At 41.5% G+C, this 17,227-nt stretch overlaps 3 protein-coding genes across 8 annotated transcripts in view; 1 reads left to right on the top strand and 2 right to left on the bottom strand.

The window, feature by feature from the left end:
* The window catches only part of fbxw7 (F-box and WD repeat domain containing 7), a 113,738-nt gene extending 108,383 nt beyond the window's left edge, over positions 1 to 5,355 (bottom strand). For all 3 annotated transcript variants that reach the window (XM_084686235.1, XM_084686234.1, XM_084686233.1), the window contains exon 1: positions 4,936 to 5,355. The gene's annotated coding sequence lies outside the window, so the exon portion shown is untranslated. The remainder of the gene's footprint in view (positions 1 to 4,935) is intronic.
* Positions 5,356 to 7,017: 1,662 nt separating this feature from the next.
* On the bottom strand, positions 7,018 to 13,598 carry tmem154 (transmembrane protein 154). 3 transcript variants are annotated; one of them, XR_014740867.1, is made up of 9 exons: positions 13,453 to 13,598; positions 12,300 to 12,383; positions 12,092 to 12,139; positions 11,902 to 11,940; positions 11,607 to 11,765; positions 11,318 to 11,372; positions 10,550 to 10,651; positions 10,192 to 10,234; positions 7,018 to 8,972 (listed from the first exon to the last, which is right to left on the bottom strand). XR_014740867.1 is itself a non-coding variant. In XM_084686297.1 (9 exons), exons 1-8 carry the CDS (start codon positions 13,586 to 13,588, stop codon positions 10,203 to 10,205), a joined length of 630 nt encoding a protein of 209 aa, XP_084542423.1. In that variant the 5' UTR covers positions 13,589 to 13,598; the 3' UTR covers positions 7,018 to 9,539; positions 10,192 to 10,202. The 3 variants fall into 3 exon arrangements, 2 of the variants coding, with proteins under 2 accessions (XP_084542423.1, XP_084542422.1); XM_084686297.1 differs by having other exon boundaries at positions 7,018 to 9,539; positions 10,575 to 10,651; XM_084686296.1 differs by having other exon boundaries at positions 10,575 to 10,651.
* Positions 13,599 to 14,514: 916 nt separating this feature from the next.
* tma16 (translation machinery associated 16 homolog) lies at positions 14,515 to 16,297 on the top strand. Of its 2 annotated transcripts, XM_084687889.1 has the most exons (8): positions 14,515 to 14,650; positions 14,745 to 14,854; positions 14,943 to 14,980; positions 15,095 to 15,179; positions 15,286 to 15,434; positions 15,532 to 15,574; positions 15,846 to 15,939; positions 15,973 to 16,297. In XM_084687889.1, the coding sequence occupies exons 1-8, from the start codon at positions 14,648 to 14,650 to the stop codon at positions 16,045 to 16,047; spliced, it is 597 nt and encodes a 198-aa protein (XP_084544015.1). In that variant the 5' UTR covers positions 14,515 to 14,647; the 3' UTR covers positions 16,048 to 16,297. The 2 variants fall into 2 exon arrangements, with proteins under 2 accessions (XP_084544015.1, XP_084544014.1); XM_084687888.1 differs by having other exon boundaries at positions 15,846 to 16,297.
* The last annotated feature ends 930 nt before the right edge of the window (positions 16,298 to 17,227 follow it).

Here is a 17,227-nt window from a genome sequence, read left to right as displayed (position 1 = left end):
AATAATCATAAAAGTATGCTAACCATTAGGCTGAAACAGTTAATGCCCTACGTGTAAACTCCTGGATGGAGTGTATTTCTAGAATTTTACTACATTTAGAATGAGTGTCTTATATAGGGCTATTCTGATCATATATCCTTACCAGAATCAAGCCCAAGTCATGTTCGGGCTATGATATTGTGATCAGAAAGTCGAAAATGAACATCAACTGGCTGTCCATGGATTCACTTCATTCTGGGTTTCATTACAGCCATATCCAACGGTGTGTGTGTGTGTGTGTGTGTGTCGTGCCACGTTCACACCAGCGGCCCACATCCAAGCTGTGGTGTCTGCCTGGCTCCTCCTGAGTGTTCCTAACCCAGCCCAGAACCGCATGGCAGAGCCCCTGAATTATTTACACTGCCCTCGCTCTCTGCAGATAGTGAGACCGCATGGGGTCGTTCACAATGGGAGAGTGTCGTCTCGGTCTGACTGGGCCGTGCGCGCTGGCTGCGCCGCTAGCTCTCATGACGACACCTTTCCAGATGTCAAGCCGGAGTGGGAAGTGTCATTTCATCGGCGTCCTGATGTGTAGTGACGCTGAAATAGATTACCTTGTGTACAAGACTCGGAGAAAACGCATGTCGTTTGGCGGAGGCAGCTCCACGTTCTAGGACATGCAGGATTCGGGATGGCAGTTAAATAGCTACGGGCGGCAACACTAGACAGATTCAGCTCAATGAAAGCAAAGCTGAGGATGACTGATAGTAAACACCGTTGTGTTATACAAGGTATCTGGGTTAGAACACCTGGACATCAAGGCACATCACCCCATCCCCCCTTTCATCTCCCCGCTGTTATGGCAACATGGACTTCAAAGACAGGAAATGACAGCATCGGTGAATGGGAATGCTTTTAGCTGGGCCCAGGGGTCAATATACCAACAGCCTCAGGGTGGGGGGAACATGAAGCTTTTTACAAACATTAACTACCAGACTGTGCCCTGTGTCTAATACTGCGGCTGGGCACACAGTGTCAGACAAAACCAATTAGGCGTCCAAAGGCTGCTTCGCAAATTGACAATCAGCACATATCTTATCCCCCAAAATGTGTTTTTCTGCCTAAACACATCATAAAAAATAAAAATAAATGTATTTGTTTAAGTGTGTTTATTGATGTGCACTCAAGGATGCCGATTATCGCCAACAAAAAGCCGAGCTCAGCATTAAGACAATTAACATCACATTACACAGCACATGCTGATGAACACGAGCTACACGTTAAGCTAAACAACCAAAACAAATTACCATACCAGTACAATCGCAAATATATTTAACCTTACCAAAAACAAGACAACTGTCCAGGCAAGCTCACAAGACTAAATTAGCTGAGACAATTAAAGCCCACAATGGCAAGAAGCTTCAGAAGAATGTTTGTATTCAATTGCTGTAACCGTTGGACTATGATCAATTGTCTGACCTGATTTGGGCTGTGAGTGAGAAAATCCCTTGGTGTACCAAGGAATGAAAAGATTTTTTTAGCTCATGATTCAGTGGAAATGTAGGTCTTGAAGCTGTGTCAACACATTAACTTATCATCTGTTTGAAAAGACACAGATGTTGCTGATGATAAATAAATGGTGTCCCTTCACTTAAACTATGCAAAAACTAATAAACAAATCTTGGACTGACCAACAATGAGGTCAGCAGTATGAGATGCAACATCGTCCAACCACACAAGCCAGGGAGTTCATGATATCTTCCCCTGGGTGGATCTCATAATGGGGCTGCAGTAGGGTAGACTTGTATCATAAAGGATTATTAAGCATTGCTTGCCCGCACACTTACAGAAACTGTCACGCAATTTTGTCCCCATGCAGGAGCATAAAAGGCAGAGACTGAGGGCCCTTAGTGTGGAGTCCCAAAAAAACTAATGGGCAGTGAAATAAAAACAGTTGGCGTGACGTGCAACGTGGTTGACCCTTGACCGAGTATGTTACATTTAGCCCTCTGCTCGTTACCAATATTTCACAGACGGACACTCCAAATTCTGCTTAGCCATTATAAACACACTGAAAAAGCTCTCAGCAGCAATCACTACAGCTCTCACTTCCTGCTTTTCAGACGACAGGATTGTGTTGTTTGAGTCTCTTATACCCTTTTCCACCAACATGGAACGGGTTCCATTCCTGTTAGTACACTTCATTCGCTCAGAGCATTTTTTCGCTCAGAGCAAAAATAAATTGGTGCGGAACCACAAAAGTTGGTTCCCAGCTGGATCCAAAAGACTGCCAATATTGCGACTGCATGGGGTCATTCACAAGGAGAGTGGCGTTGTGGTCTGACAGGGGCTGTGAGCGCTGCAGTTATCCCTCATGACAATTACAGACAAACAAGAAAAGGTTTCCCTTGACCTCAAGTTTGAACTATGACCACAGCAGTGGGAGTATCATTCTGCAGGTTGGAAAGAAAGGATGGAGAGGGCAACAATGAAGACGTTTTTTATATTTTTTTAAATACCCCACATTGATGACCTTGATTACAATGGTTCCGCTCAAAAACAGTTCACTAGATAGGACCACGGTTGCAACATTTTTTAACAGGTTCAAGTACCAGAGTTAATGTGGTGGGAAATGAGCATTACAGACCTATAGGGCCCAGTGCTCCATTCTGCTTGTCGGCAGAGACCCTCGTTTCACGGCCTAATCGAGGGCAAAAATGCTCATTGCAGAGCTACAGGATCCAGTCATAATTACAAATAAAGCGAAGGAGAGTACAGTTTATCAAGGAAACAGGTGACAGTGCAGGATGGGGAAAGTACTTGTTCGGATAGGAGGAAGGAAAGAGGGAAAGGGAAGGAGGGTGTGGGAGCAGTGTTCAAACAGAGACAATACACTAAAGATATGCTGTCTGTACTAAGGTACAGTCCTCTCAATTCATGTCCACATTTCCCCAAGAAGATTTCATTTCCTCTGTTTGAATCCATCTCCCTCAAGACAGTTGTATTGTAAAATGTTTAAAACATACAATGTGACAATCCGGTGTACTCTACTTAAGGTTAAAACTGACAATGACCAAGGTATTGTACCAAGCAAAAAGTACGACCATAGACTGAATTGTCAGATTGACTGGTTAAAGACACATGGTGCTCAAACTTTGCAACTGTCAACAGATAAACTAGGCCTAGCCTGCCTGTTGGCCAGGGTAGGACAGTAGATTGACGTGCATTCTTGTCATGCTTTATGTATCGCCACAGCCAAGCTGCCACCAAATTCAGTTTGACTGATACTTAGGCAATCGGCCACTTAAGTAACAGTGTCTTAGTGTTTGTACTAAATCACATGTTTATTAGACATGGATTTGTATAAATGCAGCAGCGGAAAAAAAAGAATGATACAATACATTGAACAGTTAAGGTAACAAAATGCACTTGGTATGACATACTAAACTTTCACAACAAAGGGCCAAATGAACTTAAGTTATTTACTGAACACAAAGTCTTTCAAACACTCCCCTCAAACAGGAGACTGTGGTCATTAGGACCAAAACCCAGGGGCACAAGAAGATTCTCACCAGCTGCAGCTGGCCTCTCCAACAATGCCCGGGACAACAAGGCCACTGACACCAACAGCTTATAACACTTGGCAATAAACCCGTTTCTGATTCTAAACTAGGCTAGGCGTCATGCGGACAACAAGGATACTGATCAGAAATATTTTCAACTTACAGCTTTGCATGTCATATACTTTGTCCACACAGGCCATGTGCATCAGCATTGGGTGAAATATGTATTTGCAGTTAAGAATTAGTGTTCCTGTTAAGTGTCTATAGCCTACAACATTGACAAGTGCCTTGGGACAGAGTAACGATGTTTAGGAAAGCATGGTAGTCATCGTATTGGTCAAGCTGTTGCATAATAAACCGTCTCTGCAACCGTAAAAGTGTGATTTGACAAAGACACAACATGTTAAACTAAAATAGTTCATTCATGTTTTAGACATGTTTCTAACATATTGAACATGCTTGGTGACAACTTAAGCTAGGCCACACTTCGAACACTACTTGATGCCAGCATGTGCGCCGATCACTACGACTACTAGTGCACTTCTCACGTTGCAGTCTTGCAGCCATCAAAACTTTTTGTCTTTCACAAAACTTTTACTGCTCTGCCACAACAACGCTGTATCGAACCGTGTTATGCTCACAACCACGCCGGACTTTATTGCTAACTAAAAAGCAGGCGCAATCTACAGTTAATCAAGCTTTAAAGATGTGTTAGCAAGCGAGGTATCTAGCTACTGTAGACAGCTAACTAGCTACGATGAAATGTAGCGTTAATGCTACGATTCAGCACCGAAGAAGAGACTAGTTAGCCAACGCAGACAAGTTTGTTAGCTAACGAGCTATAAAGAGCAAGGTTAAATGTCTTAATCACTATTTCCTATCCTACCTAACAGCGCATGGATTAGTTACATATGAAAGCGAGCCAACATTAGAGAACCTAAAGATGTGCAGACAAGAACAACATTGTTCAATACAACTGATACCTTCCGGTAGTCTGCTAATATTAGCAAGCATAGGGGTCCAGACAGTTTTTGCAAAAGATAGCTTGACTCAGCTAACGTTACTTAGCTCCAGCTAGCATTTCATCTGTACCAGGGTAATGAACGCAGTTCGCGGTGAAAAAAGGCACACCCTAGTCAATAGACCTTAAACCTACAAAATGCACCGTGCATTGCCTAATGCATGACATTAAAATGCTCATGTTAGCTACCCAGCTAACTAGCTAACATCAACTAAGGCAGGCTTGCTGACGAATACTCGCGAGCTAGCCACGTTAGCAAGTAGGCTAGCTCTGCTACTAGCTAGCCAGAGTACACGGCCCTTCGTTCTGTTGTCTTGCAGCACATTGCTGGCTAAATAATCATCAGTTTTCATGTACCAAATCCACATTTACCTCAGAATTTGGAGATTATTGACGGCAAATAGGGAGGAGGTTCCCCTTAGAATATGTCCACGATTGTAGTTCTCCTGCCTCCTTCTCCGGAAAAAAATATGATTTATTTTACTGCTGTGAGGTCCCGGCCACTTCGTAACCCTCCCCAGCTAGCCAACTGCTTGGCTAACTCAGGTGCCGTTCGATGACACTCTCACTTGTTCGGCTTCCGCTTCAATGTACAACGTGAAATAGTTCTTTTTTCAGTTGGACGACTAATACGGTTCATCCACGGACAAAATCCCCCTTCTCTCCGACACGGTGCTTGAATAAGACTGCGACTACAAAAGCAGTTTAGAAAACGGGGCTCCTCAAGTCTGTGCTTCTCACGCTCACTCTACACTGCGATGAAAGCTCGCCCCTTGGAGCGACCGGAGACAGTGAGAGTCGCAGGATAATGATTCAGTTTCCAATTTTGAGGACGCTAGACTTTGACGTCACACACTGATCATGTGTGCATGAGTGTTATAGCCTCATTTCTGTGTGTGTGTGTGTGTGTGTGTGTGTGTGTGTGTGTGTGTGTGTGTGTGTGTGTGTGTGTGTGTGTGTGTGTGTGTGTGTGTGTGTGTGTGTGTGTATTTATCTACACTACCTGAGAGACTACAAGAGAAGCTTAAGACTGGTGCATAACAGTGTAGTTGAAGTCTACCTTGGACCAGGGTCTGGGCTGAAGTGAATTGATGTATGCCTGCTGCCTTGCATTGTTAAACTTCTTCATTAGGTCATAAGACCTTTAAACGTTTTATGTTCATTTCCATGTCCAGTATCTCAATCTGCCAGTGGGAGAGACTCTTAAACCCTGAGATATCACTAAGCACCAAAGAATGTGATTCTTAGAAGCATGGAATTGATACTGGCACTTGACCAAAGATAGCTAAAAAAAATATGCCTTGGAGTGTAAGTGAGAGAGAGCTTTTCTGGGCAGACACATTAACTGAGAATGTATGTGAAGAGTTGCTAAACCCCACATGATTCCTTATGACAAAGTGCGTCAAAAAAGTGAAATGTCTGTCCTTCCCTTCAGTGTTAACCTGGATATGAAAATTGTGGATGTGGGGATTTTTTTATTTATTTAAATGTTTTTGTGTGAGCCATGGGCTATATAGAACGAGGAAAGAGGTAGGGGTTCATTAAATGAAAATTGAACAGGAAATAGCACTTTTCTGGTAAATCCGGTAAGACCAAGGAGACTCACACGAACAAAACAAAAAATGGTTTCCATCTGTTTCTTCTCTCCAGCATTATCTTTCACATTTGCAAGTATCAAGCTATGTTTTGGCTTAAAAGTTAAGCAAGGTATAAACAAAAAAACTGCAACTACCCTGTGTATTCTTTTTTTGCTGAGAATAAATTGGAAATAGACAATGTCCCATTCCCTTCACGTTATAGATTTAAAGAAAAGTACGAGTTGTGTACGGTTCAGTCTGTGGAGTCTGTGTGCCGTCCAGACAAAGTCCATATCCAGTGTTGTCTGCTGTTCAGTTTTAAGAGATGAAAGCCAGGCGGTTGAGCAACCAAAACTGCCTCAGGGAATCCCAGCATGAGACATGGTACTTTTGTGTTATAACTTCAAAGGTGGTTTTCCCACAGAATCAGATGTCAATACGTGTCTTGGCTCCCAGACATTCTGCACAGGCTTAACTTTAAGTTGATTTCAGTCTGGGACAGAGGGAGGAGGCCTGATTTTGAACTCCTGGCTGCCACCACAGCATCCTAGTCCCCATCTCCACCTCGGGGATGAAGATGGGGACTGGGGATGAAAGGGTTATCGACCATGTTGCTAATCAGGCATGATGTGCCCCACAGCATAGCTAGGCGTTGTGAGGCTTTGCATGCTGGTTCCGACACAGCAAGCCAGGAACCAGGCCATGCATACTCTCACATCACATGCTTTGGTGTGTGCCATGAGCTCTACTCAATACAAAATGATTATCTTCTCTCTGTGGTTCAGTGTAATAGCAATAATAAGCCGCAGAGATGACAAGATGCAGGGGAAGAGGTCAACCATAGCGTTGCTGCTCCCAAGAAGAAGACAAACATGGCTGATTGTGTCAGAAAAAAACTGATAGGGTGTGTGACCATCTTTAATGTCACCTCAAGGGCGGTCAAATACAGCAGGTACACATTTTCTTACACTCTGAATATATGCTATGGTTGGGAATGAAGATGAAACGAGCGTCTATTGTGAGTTACTTTGTCTGATTCACCCAGTGTTTGGTTTATGTTGTTTGTATATTAGATCACCTTGGTTCAGAGGAACTTCATCTACAGCATGTACACATGCAAACCAGTCTGACTAGAATCCGTCCTGTGAACAATACAGTGAACACCCTTCCTTTGCATAAAACACAAGCCTCGAGACATATAGCTTGGTCAACAACTAAAAAACTGCTCTGGCCATCTTGTGTATGGAGTGATGTTGGTGTCTATTTGAATGGTCCAATGGTCTATAACTGTATTTGATGGGTATACAAACAGAAGCATATTTACACACATGACTGTACAGCACTCACTCAGACATGAAAAAGCATGTCTTCCTTTGTAACTCGTGACACAGACTATGTCTGGGGGAATCCAACTATTTAAGAAGTGTTCCTCAACTTACTAATGTATTCGTGACTTGTATTTACAAACTGTATATCTAAGTCTGTACCACATTTTTCTTTTGAAGACAGTACATTCGATGCAACTCCTGACAACCGACCAGCACTGCAAAACCAAATTAAAGCTATGGCAATGATCATACACAAATATATTGAGTCATGTCCAGGCATTGGTGAACAAAGTTTAAAATATAAATGCTCACTGACAATACTTTCTTTTATATTTACAGCAAAGAATGAACTGAAATACTGATAATTTATCTCAAACATCTGGATGTGATTTTACACAAAATGTAAAAAGAAACAGTGTACAGAACAAGATTGGTGAAGGATATATTAAACAAACATTTAAAAAAAACATTTACAGGAAAATTACACAGAAAATACACAAAGTAAGGATCTGTAGGAAATTCCTGAGTACAATAACCGGGCTGGTATTGGCTCACGGAAAATCCCCTGCAAAGATTATTGCTGTGATTTTTCCCCTCCCATTTCATGCACCAGAGAAAACTATTTCTCCATTTGGTCATATATAACCAGACGCCCTTTTAATTAAAGGCTTCTGCCATAGAGATGGGCCACCACATACAGAAAAGTAGAAGCAGAAGGAAGTGATCCGGGGAAAAGAAGCAAGTCGATGCATGGTCGCCATTTTAGCTATCGTTAGAGGGGAGAGTCTTTGGGATTGGCAATCTGGTCTACACTGTCAGTTTACAGCTGACTGCTTAGCTGTGCAAGGGAGAGAATGCAAGCAGAGCATCTGTTGTCTCTTGAGATGTAATTATGATAGTAATAGTTTTTTGGATGTAAAAGAAGTAGTGGCAGAAAGCTATTTTATTGATGTGTTTTTCCTGACGATTTCCTGAAACCAATTTACACATGGTCAAAGCACCATAAATTACAGTATGTCAACTGAAAATATAAGGCAATCAGCATGATCACAAACTAGAGGGTATGAAACAATGAACAATGCAGGCTCAAGAATGACTAAATATAATATTACAAGGGAGAAGCAACCAAAATTCAACTGGTGAAATCTCTATTGCCATATGCTATAAGCATGGTACTGGGAATGGTACTGATTTTATGTTCCACTAATCTTATTCTCATAATTCATACAAGTTGAGTTACCCAGGATTTCACATTTGGAATTTAAGAATAGTCCTCCCATTAGGAAGTCTCAGTGGAGTTGTTTCCTGGGAATTGTGGGTGTGTAGTAACATAGCTGTAACATAACACGCTTTGAACGTTCATAGAGTTGATAATAAGCAACTACACACAGCTTTGAGGGACACAGGGTCCTTTCCTGTGGCCTGCTGGGACCACATCCTTTAGTCTCAGGCAGTAGGGGCGTGCAGGGTGAGAGAGAGTTGACAGTGTCTGTGACACTCATCCCTTGAAGGAGAACTCTGACCCTTGAGTTCTCAGCCTTGGTACTGCTTCCAGGCAGGAACCCTAAGACATCTGTTAGTGATTGCGACAGGCATGCATGGAAGTGTGGCGTAAGGCAGCAAAAATATGCCCCCTCTCTGTGTGTGTGTGGTATGGATGGGTTTGGGGTTAGTGGTCCATGAAATGAACTATGAGCTCACATTATTCACACGCTATTTACTTGCCAGGGAAGTTTTGTTTGGAATGTGGCACAGTAGTTGAGGGTTATCAATGAACTCAGGCCAGAAGTCAAACCACTCAGATCTGTGTTGAAGACTTGATGATAAGTACCGCACTAGCAACCGTATTCACTATCATTAATTTGGAAGTGGTTTTGGCTTGTATGCTTTAAACAAAAATACAAGTAGATGGGCTTCTTGCAGGCAAGTCACGTATAGAATGTGGGACATTTTTTCTCCATGATTCATCATTCCCCCGCAAATGATCTTCAAACTTTGTATCTTGTGGCTCAAGGATCTGACGTCTCTTCCTGTTTGTCCCCTTCCTCCAGTTAGAGCTACTCTGTACCTGCTGTACAAAAAAAAAAAAAATACAAAAGCTAGATTGGTAAGACTTGTTCACAAAGACTGGTCCTTTATCCAGGGTCAAAGGTCAACTTGCATATTGTTGACTCTATTGTGACCAGAAAAACGAACCAAAACCGAAACAATAGGTATCATGCTACTTCATATTGTTTTTGATGGTCACCATGGTGATAATTTGCGTCCGTGAGAGTAGAAGGTTATAGGACTATTGTTTTTACTCATCAAATGGTTTCCTATGCTCAAGTTTCATTTTAGTACTGGTATCAGATCATCAGCTATGGGTACTATTGACAGTTTGCTCTTTCCTCTATGTTAACTGTAAACCACCATGTTGCATTGATGGGTATTTGGGTTTGAGTTCTTGTCTTATCTTGCAACATTTCCACACGTTCGCTGCAACACCTTCTGAGGAAATATTTACCCTTGTTGGCCTTGTTATTATTGATGACTGCGTAAAGTAGATTTAATTTTTTTAAATAATTGTTTGCCAAAGTAATTAGTTAAAACTCACAACTCTAGACTAAAAGCTTTAAATGCCAGGATGTTAAAGCAGTGTGGGTAAACGTCATGAGCATGTTATTCATCACATTAAAAAAGGACCCAGTAGGTCCACACCAGCTTTGACTTCTTCCACTCACCGTAAATATGATTACACTGGCCCAGAGTCCAGTCCGGCACCACCTGTAGAGACAAGTAGACATTTATGGTACTGCTACATCATTTTATCACATGAATCAAGAATATGAACTTTCAGAAGAATCTAGTGAGGCCTAGGTAAATATTTTTGTTCCTGCTGATTTTCAAAAAAACAGGCCAAATCTGAATTCCTGTGAGTTGTATTTAAGATTTATGATGAGCTGTTTTTTTCACTAAGTAGCCACAGAAGAAACTAATAGAACAACTGCGACCTCTGCTGGAAAAACTTTCAGCCAAATGCTACTGCATGCGGTACAAAAGAAACCATCCTCATTATTGATATATTGTTAGAGCTTGTACCTTTTGTTTTATAAGAATGACGTACCATCTTTATTCATCCATTGCTCAAGATCTTCCATCTCTAACTCCAGTACAGAGGGCACATCCTCCTCAAACATGGGCCTGGAAGAAAGCAGCAATGCAATTGAATGGTTTGTTTTTTGATCAAACAAGGGAAAGGTTTCCCAATGTAATTTTCCAAATAGTCTTCCCTCTTTTGACTTCTATTACAACCTATTGTATCCCCTTTTTCCATATACTGGTTGTGGCACAAATGACTGACACAGGTGGTTGCTTAGGCTAAGGAATATGTCAACTTTGTTGCTGATGCTGAAGAACAGCTTTATCTTTTAACAAAGTTAATCTTGAGATGCACCTGAACACGTGATCAGTGATAGTTCATGGGGTCATCGGGTGTTTCAACAATCAGACACCCTCACCCAGGCAACCCAGCCAGGGTTGAGCAAGCCCCGGCTTGCGCCCATGCAGGTAGGACTACCTCCCCTCCCCCTTTAATGGTCCTTCGCAAAACACACTAGACATTTAATTTATTGCATTGCACGTGATGTCAAACCAGCGAGGTTGTATATGGTTTGCTAGTAGCTACTAAAATGCATGACCGGCCTTATTTGCACAAATCCAGCAAACACACAAACATACAGAGATACACCTCTTTAAACATGCTTCTTCATGCCCTCTTCCTTAACATACGCAAAACAATCTTTAGGATAAAAAACGGATTTGAGATCAAACAAACCAAGTATCTTTTTAAAGAAGAGTAATACTTACATTGGAACTTTCTCAGAACTGTGATCATCCAAATAAGGATCTTGTTTCCCATTTTCTAGAATATAAACGTACATTTAGGCTCATTTTATCCATTTTACTCTAATTCCGAAGAAGAAAAAAAGCCAGGAAAAGACATTCACCTTCTAATAATCACTTTCTGTATTGGCTGACTGTATAATATATAGCTTTATTGGTCAATATCACATAAACAACTGTCAATCTTCAGTGGAAGTTAGTGGAGGGTTTGTGTTTATTACAAAAACAACATGTTTACGTGTGCCAGACTTACCTGAATCGCTCATTTTCCCATTCAATCTGCGATAAATCATTATACCAGCCACAATAAAAATGATGATCACGACCGCCAGGATGACCGGAACCAAAATGATGATGGGATTTAGACCTTCTTCATCTGTCGAAAGGTTGGTGGATTCCTCCTCTAACCTGACTAAGAGGAGAGGATTCAAGTTAGAGCGCCATATCTTTGATCATAAAACCACAAAAAAACATGTTTGAATGAGGTGGAAGAATGAAAAGAGAATGGGACCTTCATGTTTTTGGCCTATTTTTGAACACGCCCTTACTTTCGTCTGTTGTGTCGTCTTTATAACCATTCCCTTCAACTGTGAACAAAAACATCCGTAACAACAAAACAAAAACATTTCATTTCAAGCCCCTTATTAGCAACATATGGATATTTAGCAAGGTAAATGACTAAACAAATGACCATGTTATATGAGCCAGGAAAACCCACAGGATCCTGTGCAATCTCACCTAAAGTGGTCTGTGATGAGAGAGTGCTTGGTGTGGTTGTGTCATTATCTGTCGGGACCATTGAAGGATTAGAGCCAAGGATCAATACAAGTGAGGAACATGGACCAAACCATGAGTGTTATTTGACACCACTTTTAAAGTAAAGATGAGTACACATACATAAATAAATACACATTGTTGGAGTTCAAAAGGAGAAGATGTTTATTACCATCACCATCATAATCTGGTTCTTCGTAAAATATGTCTGGTATCACTTCTTCAGGTGTTTCTTCCTCATCAGTCTGACACAGCGCTACAATACAAGACCCATTGCTTACATGTTATAATCCATTTTCATTCAATGCAGTCATCCTGACAACCACCATCTAATATCCATTAGTCATCAAACATATCAGTGTCCAGTCTGAAGACTGAATCTTGGCCGTGTGTAATGTCACTGAATGCCACAGATTGATATATATTCTGTTGCTCGTTTGGGCTGAACCCATGATTACAAATAATTGATTCATTTAGCAGATGCTTTTATCCCAAGCACTGTACAGGGGAGGTTTGAACCTGCAAACTCTTAATCTGCTGTCAAATTGTCTATTTCAGATGTACCCATCCCCTTTTACTTTGAAAAACTGGATTATGTTCTGTACATCCCATCTGAAAGTTTATAGCCTGCTTAATGAAAAGGCTAAACTAACCAATAAAGAATATGAGGGGAGCTCTGAAGCGTTATCCACAATCAACCATTATGGGATGTTGGCCAACTAAGGTGATGAAAGCAATAGTGAAATCTGACTGTGACTCTAAACTTACAGGAAGTTTGTCTCTTGAGGAAACTGATGTAATATTTGGTTACAAAAGCAGGACCATCAGGATTTCCGTTAACGGTATGTGTAGCTGATTTTTATCAAGTGTGACTATTTGTTGTAAAAAAGGAAGTTTGCCTGATTAATAACCTGTTTCAAGCAGCTGAAACTGAATAGACACAAAGACAGTCAAGTAAAAGCTGTTTTAAAAGACTCAAAATACAAAACGTTTAAGTCTACTATGAACAATAGGTTCACATTAAACAGCAGGTAAATGACGTTGGTAACTCAGATAAAGAGCAATCAAACAGAGCATTCAAATGGCACAACACAGTTGGGCAGCGCGGCATGTACTTGAAAAGAAGACCAATAGAAACTCTGCTGTCACTATCCTCAGTTTCACTGAAAGGCATGTGAGGGCACTTCTTACCAAGCAGGGCAGAAGAAAGTTAGAGAGGTAGAAACAGAACAGAGAGAGAGAGAGAGAGGGACAGAGTGAGAGAGAGTGAGAGTGAGTGAAAGAAAGAAACACAAACAGACAAGAGAAGAGACAGAGACACCTACCATTGCCAGCCAGACAGGCGATGAGCGCCAACACCAGTAACGGTGTCCTTCCCCACCAGTCTCTCTTCATATTTCCGAGGACTGAAGCAGACTTAGTGCCATGTTGTACCTGTTTCCTCCTCTCACTGCCTGTCATGGCATCCCACTTCCTGATCTGATAGTTAAGTCACCTACCCAGCTCTACAGAGGGAAGAAAGAGAAGAGAACACACCCCCCCACGCACACACACACCCCCCACGCACACACACACACACACACACACATTAACACACACCCATTAACACACACCGTACACACCCAGTCAGTTCACTCTTTCGGATGTGATGCAATCAACTGTGTGCTTGTAGCCACAAGCCTGCCCCTCATCCAAAAGCAGCAGAACATTCCTCCCAGTATGTGTTCATACCTGGGAGAGTAAAGAGTTGAACAAACTGAGTACAAAAGGGGCAAAGCTGTTGCTAATAGATTCAGTATTGGCAGGTGGTAGTTATGTTTGATTTTCAAGGAACTAAAAACAACAACAGTCTGATTACAGTTACCACTCTCTGCTTTTCTACGTTCCGACAGCTTATCGTGTAAAAGTTAACCATGGTTGTGACAAGTTTCAACTTGATGTCACAGGTGAATGATTTCTCAGGGCTTGAAACATCACAACAACAGTTGAAACAGAGCCTTTTTATGTTGAGAAGAAAAGAAAAGAGAAAAGAAAATACAGGAGAAATAATTTAAAACGATTTGGTATTGGGTCTGTGATTCATACTTAGCCTGTAACAAAAGAATACTAGGCCAAAGGTCACACAAATCCGTTTAATTACACACGTAAAAGTCATTTATTTTTTCAAGGTTGGAAATGGCTTATCAGACTCTTTTTTTATGTCCCAATTCACAATACTTGTCTTAATCACAATTCACCAAAAGAGGTTTGAAAGAGCCTTAAGAGCGTCTGCTAAATGACTAAATGTAAATGAACTGACTTTCTTCGCCAAAGCAACTCTCCTCAGACTTCAGTTGCAGCAGTCGCTTTAGTGTTCTACAGCGCCTCTTTGTGGTTTCAAAATGACATTGCATCACCGGAACTATGTCCGTCGAACAGCTTTCAACACGGAAGAAGTATTACGACGAAGACGTTTCCGGCAGCATCAAACCACAACACACGTGTAGGCAGTGCTTTAACTAGTTTTGACGAAGCTCAAACATGGTAAGTACGACAGGTCTTCGTGGTAACCTACAGTAATATAGCGATTACTAGTAATATTTAACGGTGCAATATACATCCATGTTTTTCTGTTCAGCCAAAAGCGCAGAAGGGAAAAGCTCCGGAGAAGAAAAAAGTGGTCCATCCGTACAGTCGGAAGGCTGCTTACCTCGCCCGAGAAGAGATCCGACTAGAGAAAAAGGATAAGTGGGTAACTTTATAGTCATTTTAATTCATCTGTATTTTATCTTGTTACAGCTTGTGTCTAACATCTAGGTATTTATTCCTATGCCAGACAGAAGACTGAGAAAGCTACTCGTCTTAATAGTATCGGTGAGTGACAGCTCCCTCATTGAAACATCAAATTCATTTAGCAAAAGCTTTTTTTCTAAAGCAACGTCCAGGTCGATGCCACCTCGTCGACGATGTGTGTGTTCATGGCTGTAGGGGAAAAGCTGCTGTGGTTCCAGGGCCAGTTGGACTCTACAAAGACAACCTACAACAAACAGGAAGCCTGTGACATTATAGAAAGGTGCGTGTTTGTGTGCTCAGCTCACCACTTCACATCAACGCTACTAACACTCACATCTGAATCTACAGGCTTAATTGTGTTCAGTGTGCCTTGGTGTGTGTTTCAGGTACCTTCACAGATTTGACTCGGAATTGGAGCAGATCGAGCTTGTTAACGGGATCAAAGGAAGACAAGGTCGTCTACACGGCGCCCGGGAAACCGTTATCATGCAGACTGTGGAACGGGAGAGGGCTCAGTTCGATGGCAACGGCTTTGGTAAGAGATACACGTCACTCAAAATTCATACGTTCAGTGTCGTGCCCATCTGTGCTCTTGAAAATAAGTGTTTCGTATTTCCATACCCTCTTCCCAGAGATTCCAGATCTCATCAACGCCAAACATCTGAAGACTTTCAGGTGAGCATACATGACTGTGGGCCTATTCAGCCGCATGCTGGCTGCTTCTTGATACTTCCCTAACCAATCAGCCTTCCTCTGGCCTTTCATGTGAACATCTGAACAGCACAATACATCAGTACAGATGGCACAATAGCTTGTTATTGGGGGAAGTGTTCAGTTAAGTGATGAAGAAAAGGAGACCCAGTACCTGACCTTTATTGGATTGGGCAGGAGGGAATATATTGTGGTTGGTCCGTATTGAACTGTAAGCTATGATCTGGTTTACCAGTGCGTGGAGCGGTGACCTGAAAAAACTTCCCAACATCAAGTTACGGAAGTTCTCCAGCAAAGAGGCTAAGAAAACAAAGGAAGAGGATGATAAGGCAGCAGAGGGAGAAGAGGAGGAAGATGAGAAGGCAGCAGAGGAAGAGGAGAAGGAGGAAGGTTCAATAGCAGACTCTGAATCAGAAGGACAGACGGAAGACTTGTAAATACTTACTTCAGAGACTTAGGGAACTCTCAAGACATCTCAACAGTAAAACAACAGTTACTCTACAGTTTGAGGAATGAAAAGACTTCAAAATCTTCACCCAGCCTGAAGTTTGATGAGGGGCTGTGTAGGTGAAACTCTATTTTATTATTGGTAAGCATGTTTGTACTTGTATGGAATATCAATAAAACATTGGCATTGCGGTGTACTGCAGTACCAAGGCTGTCCAGCAGATGACAGCAGTCAACTAATTGGATTCCAGTTGTTGGAAAATTAACTGGGATGTGTGCATGCGAACGTGTAAAAAGAAATGTTTTGTTGAAATGATGGTATACATTCAGTGCTTTATTGCAAACAAGTACATATGCTATTTGAATAATCTTGTATTTTACTCAATTCAGATGATTATAAAATTTAGCGAAACCCAGAAAAACAAATATAATTTTCTAAAATCCTTAAGGTAATCAAACACATTATTTATGTTTTCCCTTTTTTAGCTCAGTGAAAGTATTAACTGGTCAAATGTGCCAGTTCAACAAATGCATAAAAAAGAGGACATTTGTTGATTGACAACATCTGGCTGTCAATCTAGAGGCAGAACCCCACAGTGTGCCAATTAATAAACAAGAACATTTGAGCATAATACAAAACACAGAAGACACTAGAACTCTTAACCATTAAAGTGAATTATAAATGCAAATTACTTCCAGTATCACTTTGAAACAAAAGCTGCATATATAGAGAGGAAATGATCTTCTTTGGCTACTTAATACTTCCTGTAGTCTTTTAGGAATAATCTACACCCTTGTAGGGATCCTCCAAGTATCACTTGACCTGTCATGTTTTTGGTTTCAGTATTACTACTGGTTGTACTACAGAGTGAAACTTTAGCTACAGTAATCATAGCATAGCCCACTCCGCAGGATCTCTGATTGTATACTTCACATTTTCTCTTTGGGGTTTTTAGGCCCAGATTGGGTGGAAAGAGGGGTTAGCATTAGGTTAATGTGCTAGCACCAGCATCGACAGAGTATCAAACTCTGAGCTGCATCCTGTTACCCGGTCCCTCAGTGTGACTGCAAACGGACCCAACGATGGTCCCATTAATAGCACACTAGCCTTTGAGATACCTGTCTCCTTAACTCCTATCCTCTTCCTCATTCACTCGGGTACATGAAGAG

The sequence above is a fragment of the Hypomesus nipponensis genome, chromosome 22, assembly GCF_054491055.1.
Source record: "Hypomesus nipponensis isolate SF chromosome 22, ASM5449105v1, whole genome shotgun sequence".
Taxonomy (NCBI): domain Eukaryota; kingdom Metazoa; phylum Chordata; class Actinopteri; order Osmeriformes; family Osmeridae; genus Hypomesus; species Hypomesus nipponensis.
Note: the sequence above shows the minus strand (reverse complement) of the source record. Positions and strands in the feature narration are given on the sequence as shown.

What these genes read in the sequence shown, in the direction of transcription:
- tmem154 (XM_084686297.1), bottom strand. Translation starts at nt 13,588, where the DNA reads ATGACAGGCAGTGAGAGGAGGAAACAGGTACAACATGGCACTAAGTCT. An exon ending in TGGGAAAATGAGCGATTCAG is followed by an intron (nt 11,373 to 11,606) that starts GTAAGTCTGGCA and finishes TTTATATTCTAG; the next exon opens with AAAATGGGAAACAAGATCCT. An exon ending in AGTTCTGAGAAAGTTCCAAT is followed by an intron (nt 10,652 to 11,317) that starts GTAAGTATTACT and finishes GCTTTCTTCCAG; the next exon opens with GCCCATGTTTGAGGAGGATG.
- tma16 (XM_084687888.1), top strand. An exon ending in CGACTAGAGAAAAAGGATAA is followed by an intron (nt 14,855 to 14,942) that starts GTGGGTAACTTT and finishes TTCCTATGCCAG; the next exon opens with ACAGAAGACTGAGAAAGCTA. An exon ending in GCCTGTGACATTATAGAAAG is followed by an intron (nt 15,180 to 15,285) that starts GTGCGTGTTTGT and finishes TGTGTGTTTCAG; the next exon opens with GTACCTTCACAGATTTGACT.